This window comes from Anguilla rostrata, chromosome 10 (assembly GCF_018555375.3).
Source record: "Anguilla rostrata isolate EN2019 chromosome 10, ASM1855537v3, whole genome shotgun sequence".
In the NCBI taxonomy this organism is placed as follows: Eukaryota; Metazoa; Chordata; class Actinopteri; order Anguilliformes; family Anguillidae; genus Anguilla; species Anguilla rostrata.
The window spans coordinates 28,461,229-28,483,928 of NC_057942.1; the positions used below are offsets into that span (position 1 = coordinate 28,461,229).

General features: G+C 43.5%; 1 protein-coding gene across 8 annotated transcripts in view; it reads right to left on the reverse strand.

Moving 5' to 3' along the window:
* LOC135233136 (calpastatin-like) overlaps positions 1 to 18,675 on the reverse strand; it is a 39,949-nt gene extending 21,274 nt beyond the window's left edge. For 3 of the 8 annotated variants that reach the window (XM_064296371.1, XM_064296368.1, XM_064296365.1), the window contains exons 1-2: positions 18,466 to 18,675; positions 10,568 to 10,675 (exon numbers count right to left, since the gene is read on the reverse strand). In XM_064296371.1, the coding sequence (XP_064152441.1) occupies positions 10,568 to 10,675; positions 18,466 to 18,507 (150 nt within the window). In that variant the 5' untranslated portion in view covers positions 18,508 to 18,675. Of the gene's footprint in view, positions 1 to 10,567; positions 10,676 to 17,747; positions 17,902 to 18,465 lie in introns of those variants that run through there. The other 5 variants (XM_064296369.1, XM_064296367.1, XM_064296370.1 and 2 more) reach the window with 4 other exon arrangements.
* Positions 18,676 to 22,700: the final 4,025 nt, after the last annotated feature.

Sequence of the window (22,700 nt, forward strand, 5' to 3'; positions counted from 1 at the left end):
TAATACTGATATTAGCTATTTGTTTTGCACTGGATTGCCACTGTTAAAGCATTTTCCATTCTGAACGAAGCAGTCAAAGAGTGAACATGTCTTGTGTGTTCCTCGCTCATTCTCCCCGTTTCACGGGTGCTACACTAACCGGCTCAGACAAAGTTGGCACTGATAGACTGCTAACCTGCTCCTAATCTGACGATAAAGGGAGCGGTTTAAAAAGCTTAATGAGGCACTCGGTTTGAGTGGTGCATTGAAAAGAAAAGTGACAGCATCTGAAAAATCTGAAGGTGTATCAGGGCCGGAGGGTGCGAGGTACGAGCTGCGCCCTACGGGCCTGTGGGTGTGGCTCTGCGTAACAATCCAGGGCTGTGAGAGAGCCGCATAGGCGTAGCTGAGTGGCACAGCATTGGCTGTAGCCTGTGCGCTTTAGCCTGCACAGCTTGTGTTCTTTAGCCTGAGTGCTTTATCCTGTATTCTTTAGCCAGTGTGATTAAGCCTATGCTCTTTTTCCTGTGCACTTTAGAAGGTGTGCTTTACTCTGTGTACTTCAGCCGGTGTGCTTTAGCCTGTGCAATTTAGCCTGCGTACTTTAGCCTGTGCGATTTTGTCTGTGTACTTTAGCTGGTGGTCTTTGCTCTGAGTTCCTTAACCAGTTTGCTTTAGTCTGTGTACTTTACCCTGTGTTTTTTAGGCTGTGTGATGCTCTTTAGCCTGTGTTCTTTAGCCTGTGTGCATTAGGGCTGTGCAGATTCATGTGTGCGCACATGTGAGCTTGCATTTGTGCCTGCGTGTCTGTCTGTGTGCATGGGTGTATATCTGCATGTACTGTATTTGTGTGTGCATGTGTGTGTGTATGTGTATGTGTTCCTCTGTGGACTTTCCATTTCCTCAGCTTTACAATGGCAGACATTGACCTCCTTCCACAAAGATGATTTAAACAGGCCTTGGTCACACAAGCCACTCTCTCACATCCCACAAGGCCAAGCGAGCCTCTGAACTGATTGGGCAATCAGACATTCTGTTCCTGGCTCCTATAGGTAAACAAGCCCCTCCCTCGTTTCCTTGTGCAGGGGCAGAAAGGAAGTATAAGAGGACTATACACTTTTACACAGAGGCGTGCGGGTATTTACAGAGAGAGAACGAGAGAGAGGGAGAGAAAGTAGGATTTTAAAGGGTGGCACAACAAGGCAAGACAGGGTCTGGACTTTAGCCTGCGCTCATAACATGAAACAGAACATGTTCTAGACATACGTAAAGTTACAGCAACACTGCAAGGATTGGCCGATGGCCAGTGGCAACAAACAAGGTAATTTTCTTCCTTATAAAAAAACAGCTGGGGTGATAGATTTAAAAAATATATCACGTCATCACAAATCATAAAAGCTGTTGATGAAACTTTAAAGAACATGGCCTCTTAAAGTAAATGGGGCTAATTAATCAGTAAATAAAAGTGAAGTAGCAGAAAACGTACTATAATTAATAAAAGACTCAAATGCAGACAATGCCATTAAGCCTAAATTGATAATATGTCTCTTAATGCTAATATCTGCTTTTTATATGTTCTTATTAACTCTGCGGTTAATTGATCCAGGATACAGTACTCCTGCCCAATACCATGGGCAATCCCAGAATACTTCATCATATTAATCTCAATCTCCCACAAAGCACACAAGACGATGTGAGCAGATAGGTGGGTGTGTCACATGGCGTGTTGGTGGGAATAGAGCCAGGAGCCTCAGTTACTTGGCAGCCAGCATTCTTCTGACAAATCACAGCCGCTCAAAGGTGGAGCCTCTGGCCCCGCCCCCTCATGTTTGAAAGGCGGGGCAGAGCATGCAGAAGAGGACAGTTTGCACTCTCAACAAATGTCCTTTGAGAAGAAAGAATCTGCACTCCTGACACAAGAGAAGCTCTTACAAAATAGGCCCCCCCTAACCCATCCCTCAGCCTAGTTCAGAATGTTCCACATGCAAAGAGAATATGAGTTGCCAACTCAGCAATTCTGCCACCAGACTAGCAGGCTAGCAATGTTAAAAGAAAATGTAAACAATTCTGAATACAAAAGCTTCTATGTATTTTTTAAATGTTTTTTTTTTCTTTAAGAGGCCTCTTTTATTCTTTAAGAGGTCAAAACAATTAGTGCCAATAACCGACATCAGCTTGTTACACAACAGTGCCTCAAAATATACACAAAATGGAAAAGATGTCTTGAAGTTCCTTTTAGTTATCCTCAAGCTTCTGTTCACAAAAATACTTTTGGAGAGTGGTGTAGTTTTTTAGTCAACAGTTCCCAGGCAACACTGAACACGTGGAGTCGTAATGTAATAGAAGTAACATTCCCACTAATCATCACCTAATGCTTGATGAATACACAGAATACACTTTGACGGCATTCTAGAATTTTGGGACCAGGGCATTCTGAATTTGGCATTCTGAATTCTAGGTGTAGGTTCCAGAGCTTAGAGATTAGCATTTTTGAGATGTTAGGAGTTTTCTGGACAAGGTAAGCCTTGTTCAAGGAGAAACCTTAGCAACGGGGGGGGGTGGGATGTGAGGTGAGTCAGTGTGTTTATAAGAAGCTGTGGCCTCCAAAATAAACCAGGTACTGAAGCAAGACACTACCCCAGTTTTTGCGCTGTGGGTGAAGTCATCGTCTGAAGCCTGCTCAGGGCTTTCCACCTTGTCACTCTCGGTCTGTGATGTTACAAGGACCACCGGTGTCCCTTTATGGCATAAGAAAAAAAACTTAAGCTACTAAAATTAGACTGCTCAGTTTCACACCAAATTATGACGCCCCCTAAAAATGCACAAAGAATCTTGGTGTCAGCATTGCGTGACCTTTCCGAAATGCAGAAACGAAGAGTTCAGCAGAAGAGCACGACATGTTCACATGCACACGCACACCCCCCCACACACATGCCTTCATACAGACATAATATCTGGTTTCAAAATGTCTCCAGTACCGGTAGGTTCAGTTCTTCTAAACATCCCATTGGTCAGTGTAGTATACAGCCAGGAACATCCGATAGACCTTTGGACAGCTGTGGCTCACAACTATACCCACCGTAACTCAGTTAGAACATGGACAAGGAGCCAGAGGTCACATTCATTTAAAATTCTTTACTAACTGCTTCACACTAAGCAAGCCCAATTCTCACAAGAGACCAGTCTCCTGAGAGACATTAAAAAAATGTTTTAAAAATAGAAACGCCTTTGATCTCTTATTGCACCCCTCTCTTTAACCTGTCAATCACACTTTGTGAGGGTACAGGGAGGGTATCCGCTCTGTGTTCCCACAGAGCGGATACCTCTTCAAAAAATCCTGAAATCCAAACTACTTTGTTCAAACACAACTGGTCTTTAGCAAGGTTCTGATTGTGTTGACATTCATAAACGTTGCTACGGGCAACATCCTAAAGCACTCCACAGGAACCGTGACCGTCGGCCCGGAACGTGGGGAACGCCGTTAGCAAACCAACATTGCGCCACCAAGGCTGCGGTCTCATCACTCCAGTGGATAAACTGTCCTCTCTGGCTTTTTGCCCATCAAGTCCAAGCACAGCTAAAACACGGGGCGAATCAGGGGGAAAGGTGCTTTATTTAGGAGCGTTTGAAAAGGTACGTGACTTGGCATGGTCCAAGGGGCCAAAGGAACGGTGCAGGGCGCAAAAAGGAAAGAGGAACGCACGCAAATAAAAACTGTCGGAGGAATGCATCGTTCTTGTGTGCATAGTCTCTGGCAGCTGCAGCACTCACTCCGTCCTTTCAATACAATTCCGCTCTCTCTTTCTCTCTCCCTCAGAATTCCAGGCTGATCCTAATTCCCTGCCCTTTTCCTCTGCATTCTTGACCCCCCCCCACACCCCCACCCCGCTGCCTCCCACCCCTCCGCACCCACCCGCCCTTCAACCAATCTCTCTTCCTTGCACCTCCTCCCAAAAGTTTACTCCTATAGCAGAGCTCCTCAGCAGCTGTGGGATACACAGTGCCACACAGAGGACAGCTACAACAAAATAAACAGAGGCGGAAAAACGCCAGAACAATCTCCGGCACAGTCGCCCCTGGACCCCCTCCCCCACACAGCCCCCACCCCCCCCCCCCCAACACAGTCCCGCTGCGGGATGTCTCACCTGTGTCTCCACGGTGACATCCTGCAAAGCCTGTTGTTCCTTGGATCCTTTGAACCAGCTGAAGATTAGCCCCATGGCTGCTGGCTGTAAGCCTCTCTCTGACTCTCTAACAGGCTGTGTGTGCGTGCGCCTGTGTGTGTGTGTGTGTGTTTGCACGCGAGCGGTGTGTCTGTCCCAACTCCCAGCAGCAACGTGAGAGAGAGAGGGGGAGGGGGGGGGGGGGGGGGAGGGAGGGAGGGAGAGGGAGGAGGAGAGGAGAGGGGTGGGACTCCTGAGCCCTTTCCGTAAGAGCCCAGAGAGGGAGGGCTCAGGGAAAGAACAGCAGCAGCCCCAAAAACACACACCACCCCTCGTCACATGAGCTCTCACTCCTACCGCTGGCTCTTTAACCGAAAATAAACTGCACTCTTTGCCAGCGACCCTGCACAGGAAACATAGCCTTCCTATAGGAACGCAAGCTCAAGTTCTGCAAATCCGGCCTATTACCATGGACAACCACACTCAACAACAGGCTCCTCGCCTCGATCACCAGCAGTGCGAGGCACACTGCGGTCATGCTGACTGTTCTCAGTGACCGCAAGGATATCGAACAAAGATATCGTACCAAATTAATTTCATTTTCAAATATTCGACCTTCGGCAAGCCAAAGAAATGAAGAGCTCAGTTTATCAACGCAACACAGAGAGCAAGCTGGCCGTTTACAAAGACACAAAACCACAACAAGGGAGAAAGTATGAAAAGCCACAAATCACCTGTCACTCAGAAACGAGGCCAGGTTACGACACCAAGGCAGCGGGTTCCACAGTCACGTTTAACCACTAGAGTCACTGCCATTGGACAGCACACGGTCACCTATTTTAACAAGAAATCTGTCCTTTGACGGGGAGGGTCCGAATTGGTTTGTTATTTCCTGTATTTAATGACTTCACTGGACTGCAGGGCAGAGGGGACCGAACCCCCCCCCCCTCCCCCCCCCCCTTAGAAAAACACACAAATAATGAAAAGGGAGGCGGAGTCAATACAAAAACAGGGAGGCTCAAAAATGATTTCCTTGTCCTCAGAAAGAAAAAAAGTTTTTCGAAAAAGGCAATTGGAAAACAGCAGGACAGAGCACACATTCGCAGGAGAGTGGGCGGGGCAAACAAACGCTGGCCTGTGAATCGGAACGGCCGCGCGCAAGGTTCGGTCAGGCGGCCGGCATCAAGATCGGCGGGCAGCGGGCCATTGCAAACAGGCCCGCATTCCTCACCTCCGAAACACAGGCCGCCTGCCTCCCGGGGCTCTCGTTCGCTCTGAACCCTGTCTTTCCACGCGCGCCAGACGCGAACGGATCCGAGATAAGGGTTCAGGGTTCCGACAACAAGAAGTCAGGGCTTATCGTTAAAAAATATTCTGTACATGTGCAGAGTGCCTGAGTACCTGTCCCTTTTAACCCAAGTGTCTGATGTGCCCCTTTAATTAAATAATAGATTTAATATTTGTATTATTATTATTGTTGTTGTCATTCATTTTCATTCCTTCATTTAATATATATATATATATATATATTTTTAAAATATTGTGTACAATAACTAGGTTTCGTAAAACTCAAATCATCACCCTTGAGGTCTAAGCACTGCTGGTTTTCAACCCTCCCTTTACCTGGGAGTCAGGTATGAATGCAGTCTGGCCAATCAGCAGCACTAATTGTTCAGATAATTACCTGGGGGAAAAGAAAACCAGGGCCAGATGTGGATTCTAGGTCCAGATTTGAGAATCCATGTTCTAGGTTATTGGGCCTTTTTCTCACTGTGAGTACCTGCCCCTCAAAAGGTCTCAGCACGGCCCTGGTATGGTTGCCACGGGGACACGCTGAGAGGGCGATTATATAAATAAACAGGCCTATACTTACATAAGGATTTCAACATCACCAGGTCTTCCTTATGATCAAGGCCGTAACATGAGATAAATGCTGGCTGTCAAGAGATAAATTATATGACAAAACCAGGGCTTAGCCATGCCATAACTGAGGTTACAAAATGGTGAGCACTGCAGTATAGTAAACAATATAGTCACGATTATAATATGCAATCAAAGCAACAGCATAAGTACTATTCAGGGCTATGATGTCATAAGTGCTACAATCAATGCAGTGGGATAATAGTGCAATAATATGGTCAGTCAGTGGTATGATATCATGACAATGTGAGTGCACCAGTAAAGGTATGATATTGTGACCAGAGTAATGATCGTAGGTCGTAGGTCCTATAATGAGATTTTCACAGCAGTATAAGTGCTAAAATGCAGTTACAGCAATGATGTCATACGTGCTATAATGACTTTGTTGCAGCAGTTTAACACGGTCACTGGTAAAATTCAGTGATGGTATTAGTGCCATAATGGCATTAAGCCTTTTGAGCATCCCCAGGACTGAGGGCTGGTGGTTCCCACATAGAATGAGCTCTATAATGTTTGGGACGAAGACATATTTTTTCTTAATTGGCCTCTCCACTGCACAGTTTTAGATTTGTAATCAAGCAAATTGGCTATTGGATGGGTCAGTGACTACTGTCTGCAGAAGACTTCACGCAAATAACTACCGAGGCTACACTGCAAGATGCAAACCACTAGTTAGTCAAAAAACAGAATGACCAGGAAAGTCTGTAAAGTACTGAAAACAGGTCTTGTGGGCAGAGACCAAGCTTCACTTGTATCAGAGTAATGGCAAGAGCAAAGTGTGGAGGTCCAAAGGAACTGCCCAAGATCCAAAGATCCATCTCCTCTGTGAAATTGCTGATAGCAGTAGCAGAATGAATTCTGAAGAGTACAGAAGCATCTTATCTGCTCTAGTTCAAACAAATCCATCCAAACTCATTGGAAGGTGCTTTATTTTACAGCAAGACAATGATCCCAAACATACTGCTAAAGCAGCAAAGGCCAAAATTCTTCTATTGCTAAGTCATTTACCTGATCTGAATCCAATTGGACATGCATTTCATGTGCTGAAGCAAAATCTAAAGGCAACTAGCACCCAAAACAAGCAGGAGTTGAAGAAGGCTGCAGTACAGGCCAGCCAGATCATCAACAGAGAAAATACTCAACACCTGTTGATAACAATGAGTCATAGATTTCATGCAGCCATTGCATGCAAACGATATGTGACAAAGTACTAAACATGACTACTTTCATTTGCAAAATGTTAATATGTCCCAAATCTGATAATGCTCAAAAAAGGGGGTATACCAAACATTTTGGAGTTCACTGTATATCCTTTCTGTCAGAGTAAAAGAATTAGCCGGTGGCTGCTAGCTCACCTGACCTGTTGGACTGGCATTCGGTTTCACCGTCGGTGCCGATCATTCTTACTGTCTCATGCTCCCCCCTCCCACCCAACGAGAGGCGCTCTTTGCCCTCCGGCTCGAGGCGGAGAGCATGCTCAACCTGTCTGAAGCTATCTATATCTCCACACGTGTCCCGCTCCCTCACTCTACTCAGTTATTTAGTTCAGTAAACCTATAAAAGTGCATGTTTTCCTTTTGACAGTACAACTATGTCAACAAGTGCCTAGACAGGGCAGGACCCATACCAACACAGCCACAAATGAAGCATTTCCTGAAGGAGTAACCGCAATGTGCAACGACACAGTCATTTCATTTCAAACATACTTATATATATAGTATATTTGAAATTAAATGACTGCAACATGCTGTCACACAATCTCTGGATGCTCAGTCAAGATATTATCATCAATCAGAATACATGAGTAAGCAGCTCTCTCTTCCTAAACCACCAATGCAACAGTTGTGTCTAGCACCCCCTTGTGGATTAATTACAAAAAGTCCGATCTGCAATGCCACATTGTTGGTTCTGCTCAGCATTTCCAACCCTGTCTTTTGTGACAGCAGACATGACAACACTAGAGCTCATTTAAGGGTCAATCTGAGTCCACTGCCAAGGACATTTCAACAGAGGTGACATCATCTCCTGGGGGAAAAAAGCACTACGCAAAATGGACACAGAAACCACAACAGCCTGGGTGAAAAGTCCCTATCGAATGAGAGCGAACATAAAAAGTCAACACACATCTGGCATGTGCAATTCATAGCCATCGTGTCCAATCACAAACTGTCCCAGGCTCTTCAAGGAGCCATTGTCATAGGAGACGACAGGTATTCAGAAGGCCACAGCCTTTCTGTGACCCCAGTGGACAGATGTCTGGGCAGGTATGAGGGTTGTGAGCCTATCACACTGTACACACAGGGTGTGAGGCAGGAAACGCAGCACTGCAGCTGAGACTATTTTTAGCCTGTACACAGGACCCCCGGTCACCAGCTACTGACAAAACCAACAGGGTCTGCTGACAGTGGGACAGAGTGTTTGTTTTCCCAAACTCCCCAGTCCAACCCCTTCTCTCTCATTTCAGTTCCCTACACATTTCCTTCATCGCCCTCTTGTTTTGAATGGATTCAAAATGTTTTATTGGCATGACATATTTCAGTATGCGTTGCCAAAGCTTTGTAAAACACATTACAATGCATATAAACTATAGTGCAATACCATGAATTATAAACCAGTACACACATAACAAATACATACAAACACATAGACTAATGATTATAAGATGAAAATAATTAAGAAAATAAATGACAGTTCATCATCATTTATCAGCATCACAACTGTCCCTCAGGCTGTGGCAGGCAGCAACACATCGTGCAGCCAAATTTTGGCAGCACCTTTCCTCTCCCAGGAGAATTTTAATTTTCTGTTATTTCTGCAATTCAGGTAGGTTTGGGAAGTTTGGGACTTGTTTTGTGACTTAGGGGAAGAAATGTTCTCTAATGTTTCTGTTTTTCTCACATGACGACATGCAGATCTGTCTCTACCTGCTCTTTGTTGCAGTGGGAGCACAGCCTGTCCTCCCTGGGCAGCCATGGCTGCCTGTGTCGACCTGTCTCTACCGCCAGGCCGTGCTCACTGAGTCTGTACTTCGTCAATATTTTCCTAAGCTTGTGTTTGTTCACTGTGGTCAGATAGTCTGCCACAGTGTAGTCTCGGTTTAGGGCCAAATAACATTCCAATTTGCTTTGATTTTTTGTTTGAGTTCCCCAATATGTAAATTAATTTTGTTTTTGGGGCGCTTCTCTGGGCTCAGCTCTCTCTCTCTCTCTCTATCTCTCACTTGCTTGCTCCCCTCTGTCTTGCTTCTTCCCTCTCTCCTTGTCATACCTGTCTCTCTTTCCCTCTCCCTTTCTCTTTCTCTCTCCCTCCTACTTTTTCCATCTATCGTCCTTCTCTCTCTGTCTTTCTCCTTCCCCTCAGCCTCTCCACATTATTCCTACTCCCTCTTCTTTGGCACTTCCTTTGCTTAATCTAAGGAACTCCTCAAACAAGGGTTCATGGGCTAAGCTGGAATGGGACATAGACTGCTCTGTCTCACTTCTGAAAGTGTACTTTTGGGTGAGGTCTTTGACTTCACCCAGTCTATCCTGAGGTCTGAATTCTAATTCAGAATTCAGAACACTCTTGACTTTCAGAGCTCTCTGTAGCTGGCTGTAACTTTATTTGTATAATTTTTGCTCAAAATGGGTGCCAGCTTCCTCTACCCTAAACATTCATCCCCCATCCCACCCACATCCCACCCACACTCACATTTACTGCCTCTGACTTTATTTATCCACTGAGTTGTTTTGCAGAATGTAACAAGCAACAATGTCTCTTTGCAGTTTCTCAGTAAAGGTAATTATAATGACAAATGGCAGGGGAATTGGGGACTTCATACAATGAAACGCAACATTCTTTGAAGGGTCCTGGCAAGAGAACTTACCTCTATGAAACACTAGGGGGCGAAACACTGCAAAACAGCACTACATTTGCCCGACGAAGGGGGCTTTCGACCTTAAAACCTTTTTTTTTATTTTAAACACAGGGGACTTTACTTTAAAATGTTATTTTAAAAAAGCATGTAGCTAAATAAAGTAAATGAGTGGATACAAATATAACTCTTGGAACAAGAGGAGAGTTCAAAATAAACTTTTGTTCTCAGACAGCATTGTCTTGTCTCAACAAAGTAAGAAATTGAAAAAGTGAAGAATGACAATACTTGGCACGGTGACGGGAGTTTCCCACTTGTAAAGGTAACACTATGAAATTACATGGCAGGCTTCCATCTACTGGCTGCTATGGTTAACAATAAAGTAAGTGACTGCGAAGAGGTACTGAAGAAACAGCCGCTTTAACCCTTTAAAGATCACAAATATGAGATAAGAATGTTCTCAACTGAACATTCTAATGCTGATGTAACAATCACTACTGGTAACGGAAAGCAATGGAGTTTTAGAATACCGACAGAGAATTTTGAAGAAACATTCTGAAAACCTACTTTTCAAAGTGTTAACTGCAGCCGCGGTTGCTAAGCCACAGCAGCTAGAACCTAAATTTACTGACAGGAAGGAATGAGGTCTTACCACTTCAGCTGGGGCAGGGCAGCCATTTGCCACGGGGGCAACAGAGGGCGCTGCAGGGGTGCCTCCCGGACCCACCTGGGCTGCAGCCTGAGCCTTCCTCTGTGCCTGCTACAGTATGGAACACACACACACACACATTGAACACTGTTAGCAAGGGTATTGTGAACACACACTATGGTTAATACACCTTACATGCACCACATGACAATGCATAATTATTTTTCTGCCACTAATCAATTTTTAGTCATTTCAAAGGTAAATGCCTTCTAAATGCATATTCAATTAGATGCTTTTTAGGTCCATACTGACAATGTACAGATGACATAAAATTGCATTTGACTTTTGACAATCACAGAGTAAATGTAAGTCCCTGTCGTTAATTTTTTAAAGTACCAATCAACCTCATAGAACACAGTTTATAGCTACCCTTGCACTATTGACTCATAAACAATTCATTTTTTAAACATCTGCAAAAATTTTATCTTCTGTTCATTAAATGGACTGTCCAAATATCACATTGTGAATTGAAGTGTGCAAAGAAACCACAATCAAATATATGGGGCAGCATTTGTATAAATGGATGCAATGTAAATGCTGTGTAAAAGTTGTGTAAGTTGCTCTGGATAAGAGCGTCCGCTAAATGCCTGCAATGTAATGGAATTTTCCGATAACTGTAGGCTGCAAGTATCATCATCTACCAGCAGGGGGTGCCCTGTAAACCAGGACTGCAGTGGATGCTTGACAGTAACTGCAGTCAGAAATCTGGAAGCTCATGCCATTACTATTTTATGCCATGATATACAAATACATAAAATGAAAGTAAACAGAACTGGTCAGGCAAACTAATGGAAGGCTTAGTGTTTTTTTTTTTTTTGGTTTTCATCAGTGCTGTAGTGCTATCCCCTCAGACCTGAAATCAGCACATCATATGCACGTAATGTACTATATGTAAGCTTTTCATAAACAAGCAGATTGGATTTTAATGACCCCTTGACTTTATCACTTGATCTGTGAAGTGTGCTCTAGTGCAAAATAGCTGCTGTGCATCACCCAGGTGAATTAAACATTGTTGCGATCGAACTTGCACACCATAACTATCCCATTATCCTCAACATACTGGGCAATACCTTTAGATCTTTGAAAATAATGCAAAGTACTGTATAAATTCAATTAAATCCATTAGTTAATTCATTCAAATGAGTAGAGCTGTCAAGACAGAAAAGTCCCTGCCAACCCTACGACATGGACTGAAAACCCTTCCTCAGATTTCACTATGGCTCCCCTGACCCTCTTAAATTATCCTCTTTCATTCGTTTTGAAATAAATCTCATTTTGTAGTAGTAATGTTATAGGTGTAGCTGTGCAAAAACAGGTTTAGCAATGTAGAGGTATGTGCTTTTTGTTTAGAACACTAATTGCTGGTTTGTGTGCTAAGTTTGGACTCATTGATGTTTTGTATTCCTGAGACAAACACTGATGTTCTCCGCTCCTGTACATCACTCTAGATAAGAATGTCTGCTTAGTAACTGTAATATAATGTAAATTCAGAGCTAGTATAATAGCACCACATGAAAATATACCTACCAACCTGACATCCTATCAGCATATTATGCAAACCCTTGCATAGCATTTGCCTGCTGTACATTATCACACATCATAGCCAGAGCAGGAGTCATACCAGAGGGCACAAACATCATCACTTAAAAAACCCGCCGATCAAACTTGAATGATCAGCATCTGCTATGCAAGTTAACACAGATCTTGTTTAATAATTTTACATTGAGCTAGAGGTGCCGGTACAGGCTAGTAATATGTCTCTCTTTGCAAAACAATCTTTACCTCCATAGTGATTTTTTTGTTGTTGCAATTAAACACAATGAATATTATTAAATTAATGCATAAATGACTTCTGCAGCATGCGCAGATGGTCTCTCACTACTGCTTTTACTTAACAGAGTTCAACTTTTCTGTCAAGTAGATCTTTTTCATGATTCTGGCCAGAAAGTTGATTTGTTCAGATTGGAACAAATCTGCTAGTTAAATGCACAACGCAAGTTACAGTTTGCCTGCAGCTGCTACAGCATTTTACATATGTCGAAGTCATGTGCATGTCATTTTAAAAGTCAGGCTACAGTACGTATGTGGGCCTGAAACAGAATTTGCTCATAAATTGGGTTGGGCTGTGAGCTATGAAAATCTTGGAAGCGTTATGCTACAGGATTTTTTTTTTGGGGGGGGGGGGGGGGGTAGTCTGAGTGTTCGCATCTAATCATTACCTGCAAAGTCTCTCTAGCTCTGTGCTTGCAAGAAAAATTGGGGCCTGCCCAGTTTTTGGCAACCCCATCCACAGCTGCTGAATTTAAAAAAAAACTATCAAAGTTCACATGAGTGTGTATTTCCTATAGACAGAGCCAAGCGATAAGGATCTTAGGAGCGGCGGTTGAGACGATTACAATTTTGATGAGTGATGGAGCTTCAGCAAAAGCCTTGCGAAATGCCTCCTGGCAGCTGACTGCCACAGGATAAACCTGTTTGACTTGGGGTGTGGGCACTGATCTTTGGAACAAAATTTTAATGTCACCCTCATTTGACTAACTAGAGGGAATGAACACAGGAGTAGGCAGATTTTCACATGTGCAAGAACAAAGGGGGGGGGAACCTGACCTTCTTGCTGGAGGGAGAGCACATCTCCTCTGCATGACTGTGAGGTTCTGAGCTGTGTTTAACTCTTTGAAAAGGAGGTTTCTGGAATCGTTTCCCAAAATTCTCAGTCAGTGTTCTAGAACTCCATTTCTTTCAATTACCTGCAGTGATTGCTAATGATTGTCACATCAGCATTAGAATGTTCAGTTAAGAACATTTAAATCACATATTTCTGATACACCTTAAAAGGTTAATGGGACCAGGTTTCTCTCTCTGTTTTATGGCTATCTGGGGAATGCAAAGGAGATAAGCATAAGTGTGAATGGACCATTGCTGTTTAGGATCAGCCACGTACAGGGTTTGGTCTGGAAAGTGCCAGAATTTTACAGAATGTGCAGTGCGAATGCACAGTAACAAAAACAGCTGCACACAAATGTGGGGGAAACTTTTAAAGTCCCACAAATAGTCAGTTACTTACAGAAACTGAATGCGTTGAAGTAATTTCAACGGCACTTCACCATTCCTTGGCAAAAGTACAAATGACATATGTTCTTAGTTAGGTGGGGCAAAGTTTATTAATATCACTTTAATGATGTTTTGTAATGGATGAATTACTGGGATCGTACTATGAAGTGTAGCCAGGAGCTCCACATTTGGATACATTACTGTCTTCACCATCACTCTGAGAGGTTAGGCTGACAGGGTAATCCTGGTCACATTTTTTCAACAGAAACCTGCTTGAAGATCAGGCTCCTGTGATCTGTAGTCATTGTGAAGTCATTGTGCTGGTCAGCGCTGCCAAACACAGAAAGAAAAAAAGCAGCTTGCGGCAGATGGGGTGGAGGTCATGTGATCAGCTCTGTGTGTTTTCACAAGACGACCGGAAACATTATGGACGTACTAGGCTGGCAACGTGTCTGGCTTTTTAGTACTGGGACAAGTGGGAATGCCTGCATTTATGGCTGCTGTTTACACTATTTACAAATTTACAAACAATGGACCACTTCTGAAGAAAAGAAGGGTCCTTGCATTTTGAAACGGGCATGTAAAATGACAACTCTTACCTAACCTCCCCTGATGTGCACGCCTATTTAAATAGACTACAATACCATAGTTAGCTTTAGTATTCATTGTGCTATGGCTATGTGCATGATATGGCCAAGGCTAATTTCCTCCAAGCTTTTTTCACCTTCACTCTCCTGTTCACTAAACATTAATATGAAACAATGTTTTTTTTTCTTTGCCGGTAGACAACCCGTGGTCCACTGACCGCACCACACCCGGGTTCAAGCAGAGGATCTGAACGATGAGATAAGCTCTGTAAATACAGCACAGGCTCACACACACTCACATACACCCACATCCACCCACACACACACGCACACGCTCGCACATGCACGCGCATAACACACACGCACGCGCACGCACACGCACATAACACACACGCACGCATGCACATAACACGCATGCGCATGCACATCCACTCGCACACACACACACACGCAAACACAAACACATACACAAAAGCCTATAGAGGCCCTGCTCCCTTCCAGCTGGGGGGTCAAGACTTGTTCCATTAGCAGGCTGGTGCCAAATTCCAGCACATTAAGAATAGAAAATACTGTACCAATCCATTATGCTCATACCTAGTTTGCTTTGTCTTATCTCTGTATTATTTTTGCAGTGCTATCTTTTACACCAGTATAGGTCTATGACTATGTTGCCTGCATACACCTTCTGTGCATGACAACTGTGTCAGAACATGCTTGTTGTGCAATGAGAATTCTGCTCTTGACTGCAAACAGGTCTGCTGTTTCTGTTGAAAACATATACGCTTAGTTTCTTTTTCTTCTTCCAGCCAAGAAAACCTATTTATCTAAATGGGTACCTACGTGTGTAAATAAACATATCATGGGATTGTCTCATGGGATTATCACAGGAACGTAATGTTTTTTAGTATTATTTTGTACTCTGTTTTTCCCCCCTTCACACTGTTTATTCTGTGCCAAGAGCAGAGTGGATGAACAGAGTTCTTATCTTTCACGTCTTTAATATAGCTCTTCCTTAGCCCTGAACAAACAGGCATTGACCTGTCTAACACTGAAAAATGACACAGCCCACTAAAAGCATGTCAGTGGCATGCATTGCTCATGCCGTACACTCGAAATGTCCACAGTGAGCAACGCTCAGGCCCAGCCCTGCATCCAGAATGCGCTTCGCTGCCTTAACCTGGAACAAGGTACGCATTGTTCCACCCTGTCCCTGAAAGTTGCCCGGAGAATTCCACCTGAGGTCTGAGCTCTGCGTGAACGCCCCTCTACTGCAATACGCTTTGCCCCACCCTCCATTCACCGAATATATCTAAACTGGATATATCTGTATAAAATCTAAAATTTTTCTTTTTCTAAATGAGCAAAAATCATCTGATATGTCAGTTATCTTTTTCTTTTTTACAAAAACATGAAAGGTGTTTTTGTAAAAAAAAAAAAAAAAAAACCCACCTGTTGGTGAAGGTTTCACCTTCACTTTCTTTAAAAAAAAATAACTAAAATCTTTCTGGAAACCATCCCACATAAGTAAGCTTCCACACATATTCAGTACAGCGCTGGCTACGCGTTCAGATATTTCCACAGGGGGCTCAACGTGGAATGTTAAAGCTGTTCCCAAGACAATGTACTGCAAAGTAAAGCAACACCAGAAAACCCAGAATATTTACTCCCACTTGCCACACAAGATCTCAGTGACCCAGTTTCAATTCTGGTCAGCCTTTAAGTTCTGAATTCATTCTTATTTATACATAATGTTATCTGTTGAGAGTTTAATTAACACTGTTAGATGTAAATTAACACTCAACACATTGCTGTGTAAAGATATGGCAGAGGCAGCATGAGAACTAGCCCACAGCAGGTCAACGTGTATCCCAGGTAAATTTGTTTAACTGCTCAGAATCATAAACCAAAAGCTTCCTGTGGTTGTACGTGCAGTTTCAGGTTGAGGTAATGCAGCATGGCTGGTTACGGGCATGTTTGGGCCCTGAGAGTGGGGTTTAGCTTAATTAAAACGAGGGACAGGGGTCTCCTAAATCAGATGTCAGAGAAACAACCCGTTCGTTGAAGGAGCGACAAATGAGACACTGACAGGCAGCAATGGCTGTGTGAGTACTCCATGAGAATTGAATAAATTCAGTAATGCCCAGTTGATCTGCCAGGCCTGTCTCATTGCTGCAACATGATTGGGTGAATCAAGAAAACGCAGGCAAGCATTGAGTCTCGTCCACAGCATGCTCTGTGCCAGCTGCTTCCTCTTTTCACTAGGCAGTCACGCACCTGAACTGTGCAGTCCGAGCGAATGCTTGTCTGCGCTCTCCTGATTTGACCAATTACATTGCAGTGATGACACAGGCCTGGCAGATCAACTGAGCGCACTGGCAAAAAGAGGCCAGGTTTGCTCTGGCAGCTAAACAATTGCCTCCCTAGACCAATGCTATTGGCTAACTGGGTGTCATTCAGCATTGCCTCCACTCATCCACAATCAGCACTGGCAGGATTCAATTTGAGATGGCAAGGCCCATCCACATAGTCTTATTTGTTCTTAGTAGGATGAACAACACAGCAGCATCTTGTGCATATATCGCATGACTTTCCCATTTCCCTGATAGATTTTCTCTGGCAGAGAAACTCATCTGATATCATCCGGTTATATTAGCTCAGTATATGATACGCGGGTTAGGGATGTTGCGTTTGTCTGTGAAGTCACGAGCGGAGGAGGGGGTGGGGGGCTTTCAAACAGCGATTCAAAACGAGAGGGAAAAAAACAAAGCAGGATTTCTTCCAGCTCTCCTGGTTCCCACAAACGAATCAACCAACACGCCCTCAGGGTCCTAAAATATTCATGATCCAGAAATTTCACAATTCAGCAATTCGGAATTATTTACATTTACATCATTTGGCTAAATTTTAATATTGAGTCAGCAGTCACGCGAGTGACCCTTTCCACTGTTTTTCTTATATGACGTGATTTCAACGGCACTTATAAACTGTACCAAGTGATATTATACGTTGTGGTTGCACCGTATAGCCCCACCCCCTTCCCCAGTTAAATCAGATTATGTTTAATGCTCAAAGGTGATCAAATTAAGCAAACTGAACATTCCTTTGACATGCCTATTTTAATTGTGCAGGGATAATTGTAGAAGTAACTACTCACAAAGCGCAGACCTCCGTACACTAATAACAAGACAATAAAAAGAGAAGTATAATTTTTTTTATTTCTACTATAGTATACTCACAAACATTGGTGCCGACCTCACTAAATCGTGCCATTAATTGTTAGTCGACAGCTGATATGACATTGCTCGAGTTCATAAAACTCAAGTGATATCCTACTTGATAACCTACTACAGCTGTCAGCGTTACACCTGCAACCAAAGACAAGCACCCCTCAAGAAACATTCCTGGCCCCAATGAAAAAGACGGAGCGGAGCGTGGGCTACAAGTGTATCTGAGACGCCTCGCTTAATTTACAGTAGGCTACTCACGCAATACGTCCAGTAAGCCGCGAAAGCCATTAGATGGGAATGTTAAACGAATGAGGATTCAAATGTAAAAAACGGCCGCCAAGTCCTGTTCCTTCCTCCCCAGGTGTTCTTTGTGGCACACGGAAGGTAGATCCACCCTGAAGTGTTGCGGCACACCAGTTATAATTGCAGGTAACAAAAAAAAAAAAAACTTCCAGGGCGGACACGATGATGTAAGAAAACAGACAAGTTTGAGCTGTATGGCCCATCCCTTCTTTTTTTGGCAGAATTTTTAATGTGAACTCTAACCCTAAAGCTACACCCATCAGGTTGATAGACTAAGGATGTGCTGTGCAGAAAACACCCCCACGGCACAAAATAAAATGCATCATTTTTTCGTCTGTGCATGTGTACGTGGTAGATTTATTTATTTTCACAGGGAGACCTTCAAAGTACATCAGTCTGATATTATCAGACGATTAGCACGAGGAGAAAAACGCCCCCATCTTTGGCTGTCTACTGGCCAGGTATACGGCAGCGCTAATTATGAAACACTGGCAAAAATATTGCATTGTATCCGTAATTATTAATCTTAAGAACATAATGAAATAGCCTCAGTCGGCCGCGGTCCTGGCTCAGTGCCAACATAATTATGCATTCCCTGTGTAACAAGGTGCAGATAATCTCTGCAAAAACGGACGCACTGGAAAGATTTTTCATGTATTTATCTGAAACTCACCCTCCTTCTCTTGCGGCTGTGCTTTCGGCTCTTGCTCGGCATCTTTACGCAGCAAACTGATCTGCTAAAAAACAGCGAGCGAGTTTCTCGATGCTAGATGCAGCGGTGTTCTCCGACCCTTCTAACCAGATGTTACAGCTTGCTCTGACAATATGCTTGTATTTAAAGCACTTTTCCCCGACTTTGCCGACCCTGTCAGGGGCGGGGGGAATGGGGAGCTCTACAAGGGATCGGGGGGCGTGGGCTAATGTCCCCCGTGGGCAACCCCTAGCTGATTAACGAGGAGTGGGTCAGCACTGCCCGCGTCGTTGTGTTATGTAACCCACCAGACTGATATTGGCTGTGGAGTGTGCTATTGCCACCTCGGTCTTGCTGCAGGCTAAATTTATGACTTTAGTGCGTACACAGTGGTCCGAACCGACGCCGGGGAATACTCTCCGCGGTTATGTAACTGCGCGAGTTACACTCCGCTTCGGTGCAAGTCTTTATTCACCCGTTGCACATCGTCATTGGAAAATGGTACTCGCGTTGTCTAGGCTAGTGTTGACAGACACCGAATTTAGTAACCTTGCAAATCAATGAAAAACACAGACTCCTCCCCCCCTTTTTTTTTAAATAGAAAAAAATGCCTGGCTGATTTTTAAAAAAGAAAAAAAGTGGCACGTGCAATGAGCCCAACTAAGCACCAGGAGGCTTCTCTGCTTTGCTTGGGTCCAGCGGTGGTCTCAAAAATATTTATCGAAAAGACAATAGTTTGTAGCTGTTAATTGGAGCCCTAATTCAAATAGCATTTGCTTGTACTTCCATTAAACTCTGAGAGCCCTAGGAACAGAAGCACTGTCATTGACCCTTGAAGGTATAAGATCACAAATATGTGATCAGAATGTTCTTAACTGAACTTTCTATGTAACTTTAACTACCGTTGATGAAAATCAATGCAGTTCTAGAACCCTGTTTAGAATGTTGGAAAAAAAACATTAAAAACTAGTCTTCAAAGTGTTAATTGAGCTTGGGTCTTTGAGACAGTGGCACTAGCTGAAGTGGAGTCTCCATGTCGTTGTGAGATACCAGGGGCCCAGAAAGATTAACCAGACCCTGCTTATGACTGATGAGAGCCTGAACAGCATTCCTGATGTAAATGAGTGTTGGAGTGGGGGTTCAATGCAAACAAGCTGTGGCTCTGTTAGCCAATCAGCTTTCTGTGTTATCAAGGTATTACATGTATGCAATCATACGAGCACAGGTGCACACAGTGCAAGTGGGCACACACACACACACACTACGCACATGCACATACATGCACACACAACTTCTCTCTCTCTCTCTCGCTCACACACACACACACACACTACAATCACAGGCACATACATGCACACACAGCTTCTTTCTCTCTCTCTCTCTCTCTCTCACACATGCACACTACAATCACAAGCACATGCACATACATGCACACAAAGCTTCTCTCTCTCTCTCTGTCTCTCTCTCTCACACACACACAAACACACACCACACACCAAACACAGGTGCATTAAAAACTACCAGTCTCTCTTATTTTCATTGTTTCTTTATCAACTTCCAGATCTTGGGAGAGAACACATCACTATAAAGGAGCTTAACTGTGAAAGGACTCACCCATGTGTGCGTGCAGCGTGTTGTTGCAGCATATGTAAAGCGTAAGGGATAAAGTGTCTGATTCAAACCCCTGACCTTTAGAGTCCAGGGCCTGCTGTGGAGTCCCTCTTACTGTTAACCTCTCTGTCCACAACAGAATCCTTCTACGTCCATGTGGAACTGTGGAAGTTTAATCAGAGACCCGCGTACACGTGCTCCTTTGTGCACGAGCCCATTCGGTTACATAACCCCACAGAAATGGGGAACGTTTCAAAAAAAGAAGGAGAAAAAAGGGAGAATTCAAATTCTCTGCGGCATGAATAGAATTACACTTAATGCCCATAAAAACCGAGCCTGAAATTGGAGAGGGGTGGTCCTGCAAGCACATATAGTACATTTAGGTGTGTGTGTGTGTGTGTGCGTGTTCGTGCATGTATGCATTCATAGGAGTGTATGTCTGAGTGCAAAAGAGTATATGCACATGGCTGTGTGTATGCGTGTGTGTGCATTTATGTATGGATAGGCATGTATGCCAGTGGTTTCATGTGTGTACAAGAGAATAAATGCACCTGGCTGTGTGTGTGTGTGTGTGTGTGTGTGCGTGCATGTGTGCTTGAGTGCATACTGACAAGTGCATGCATGTGTGTGCGTGCATGTTGAGTGACAAGCTAGATCTGCACCTTACTAGTCATCCCCAGTAATGCTTGTGAGAATCCAGATAAAATGAGGTTACTTTCTGTGATTCTTATCTGGATCAACCTTGTTTCTGCTTTTGTAGACAAGCGCAAACCAAACAAAAACTCTGTACAGGACAGCTCGAGGGAGATTTGCTCATTATCTCATGGGTGGTCCATGAAACATTCACAGCCTGCCTATAACAGACAAAAAGGAGAACCAGTCAAAAATAAATAAATAATAATAATATAAAACACCTGCGCACATCATATAAGTTGATGGTCTGGATAAGAGCGTCTGCCAAATGCCTGTAATGTAATGTAATGTAAGTTCAAAGACAAACAGTTCTCTCCTGTACAAGTCGCTTATCTAAAAAGACATGTTTCATCCAAGAGTAGTATAGTGGACTAGAGTGCCACTGTAAACGGATATTCACAGTGAGAAAATGTCCCAACCTTTTTTTTTTTCTTTAGCTAGGCGGGGTGGAATGAACATTTGCGCTCCACTGTCCTTTTGTAACACACCGTGCCACATGGGTATTGCCCATATGAGTAAAATGGCTGCCCCCTGGTGGTAAATTATGATTTATTAAGGAAAACAAGCGGTCGTTTATCTCCTGCTCATTTCCTCAATAAAACCTGTATCCTCTGAACATCATTATGCATAAGCCGATGCAGTGCTGATGCCGAACCGCACTTATCGGACTACAGAATCATGTACTTTAGCAAAGAATATGTGCAAAGTATGCCACATTGCATATTAATCTACCATATCGACGTAAAATACAGTAGTAATTGGTGGCTACAGTCAATGATGCACAAACTAAACACGTGACCTTGTAAACCGACGTCTGCATGCTTTTGTCAGGAAAACTCCTAATGTCGTACCCTTAGCTTTGTAACATATCCTGAATTGCTGCAGTAAATATTCATCTGAATAAAAAGAAAATGTAGAAGGTACCATACATCATACATAAGTGGCTCTGGATGGGCGTATTCGCCGAATGCACAAGTAATGTTGCGCCACGTTATGAAATGCGATAGTCCGTTACGCGACAGAGAACGTCTGACAAGTCTGGAAAAAAAATGGGGCGGCGGATGGCCAAGGGACAATGTTCTCCAAATACCAAGCGATGGCGCTATTTCCTCAAGTAAAATCTGTCATTCTTTAACTTAAAAAAATAATTCTTCGACTGTATTGTTTCTTGTTTATTTAAACTCTATCCAGGGTGTTTTTCATCTGTACCGCTGGCAAAATTTGATGCTAAAATAAGGTGTGTGTGACTACATTTATTCAAATTGAAAATCATTTTTAAACATTGCCCGTGATCTCTGATCTGTGGTACAAATTTTAAAAACTTGGGTCGGTATGTTTAAAACCTATAAAAAAAAAGTAGCATTTACAGTGACGGAAACAAGAGACAGTAGAGTATACCCCTGCTTTTCACAGAGAAACAAAATACCAATTTTCCCTGTTTCCACGAGTAATCTTTTATATTTTTGACCATCACAGCAAATAAAAATGATTTGTGTTGTTACAGATTCTCCACATTTCCTTCCTCCCTCTGTTTCCCCTCTGTCTACTGAAAATGTACACACAGAAAACTGACAGGAGATTAAACACTGACACAGATAAACTCATAGAAATGTCAGGGTCGGCACGGGAATGGACCCAAGCGCAGAGTGCAGGGAAAAACTCCCAAAGTAGGGAGAACAAAGACTTTACTGAAAATAACGGGGAACAAAGGGAACAGAAAGCCTCGCAGGGCGGTTATTACAAACACAAAGAAAAACCTCAAAAAACACGGGAAACAAGAAAATACAAAAGTCCACAAACACGTTGAGAACAAAACAAACTAACCACAACAGGGAACAGGCAACGGGCGGGCAACGGGCGGGCAACGGGCGGGCAACGGGCGGGCAGCAGACATAGGGCAAGAAGCAAGCATA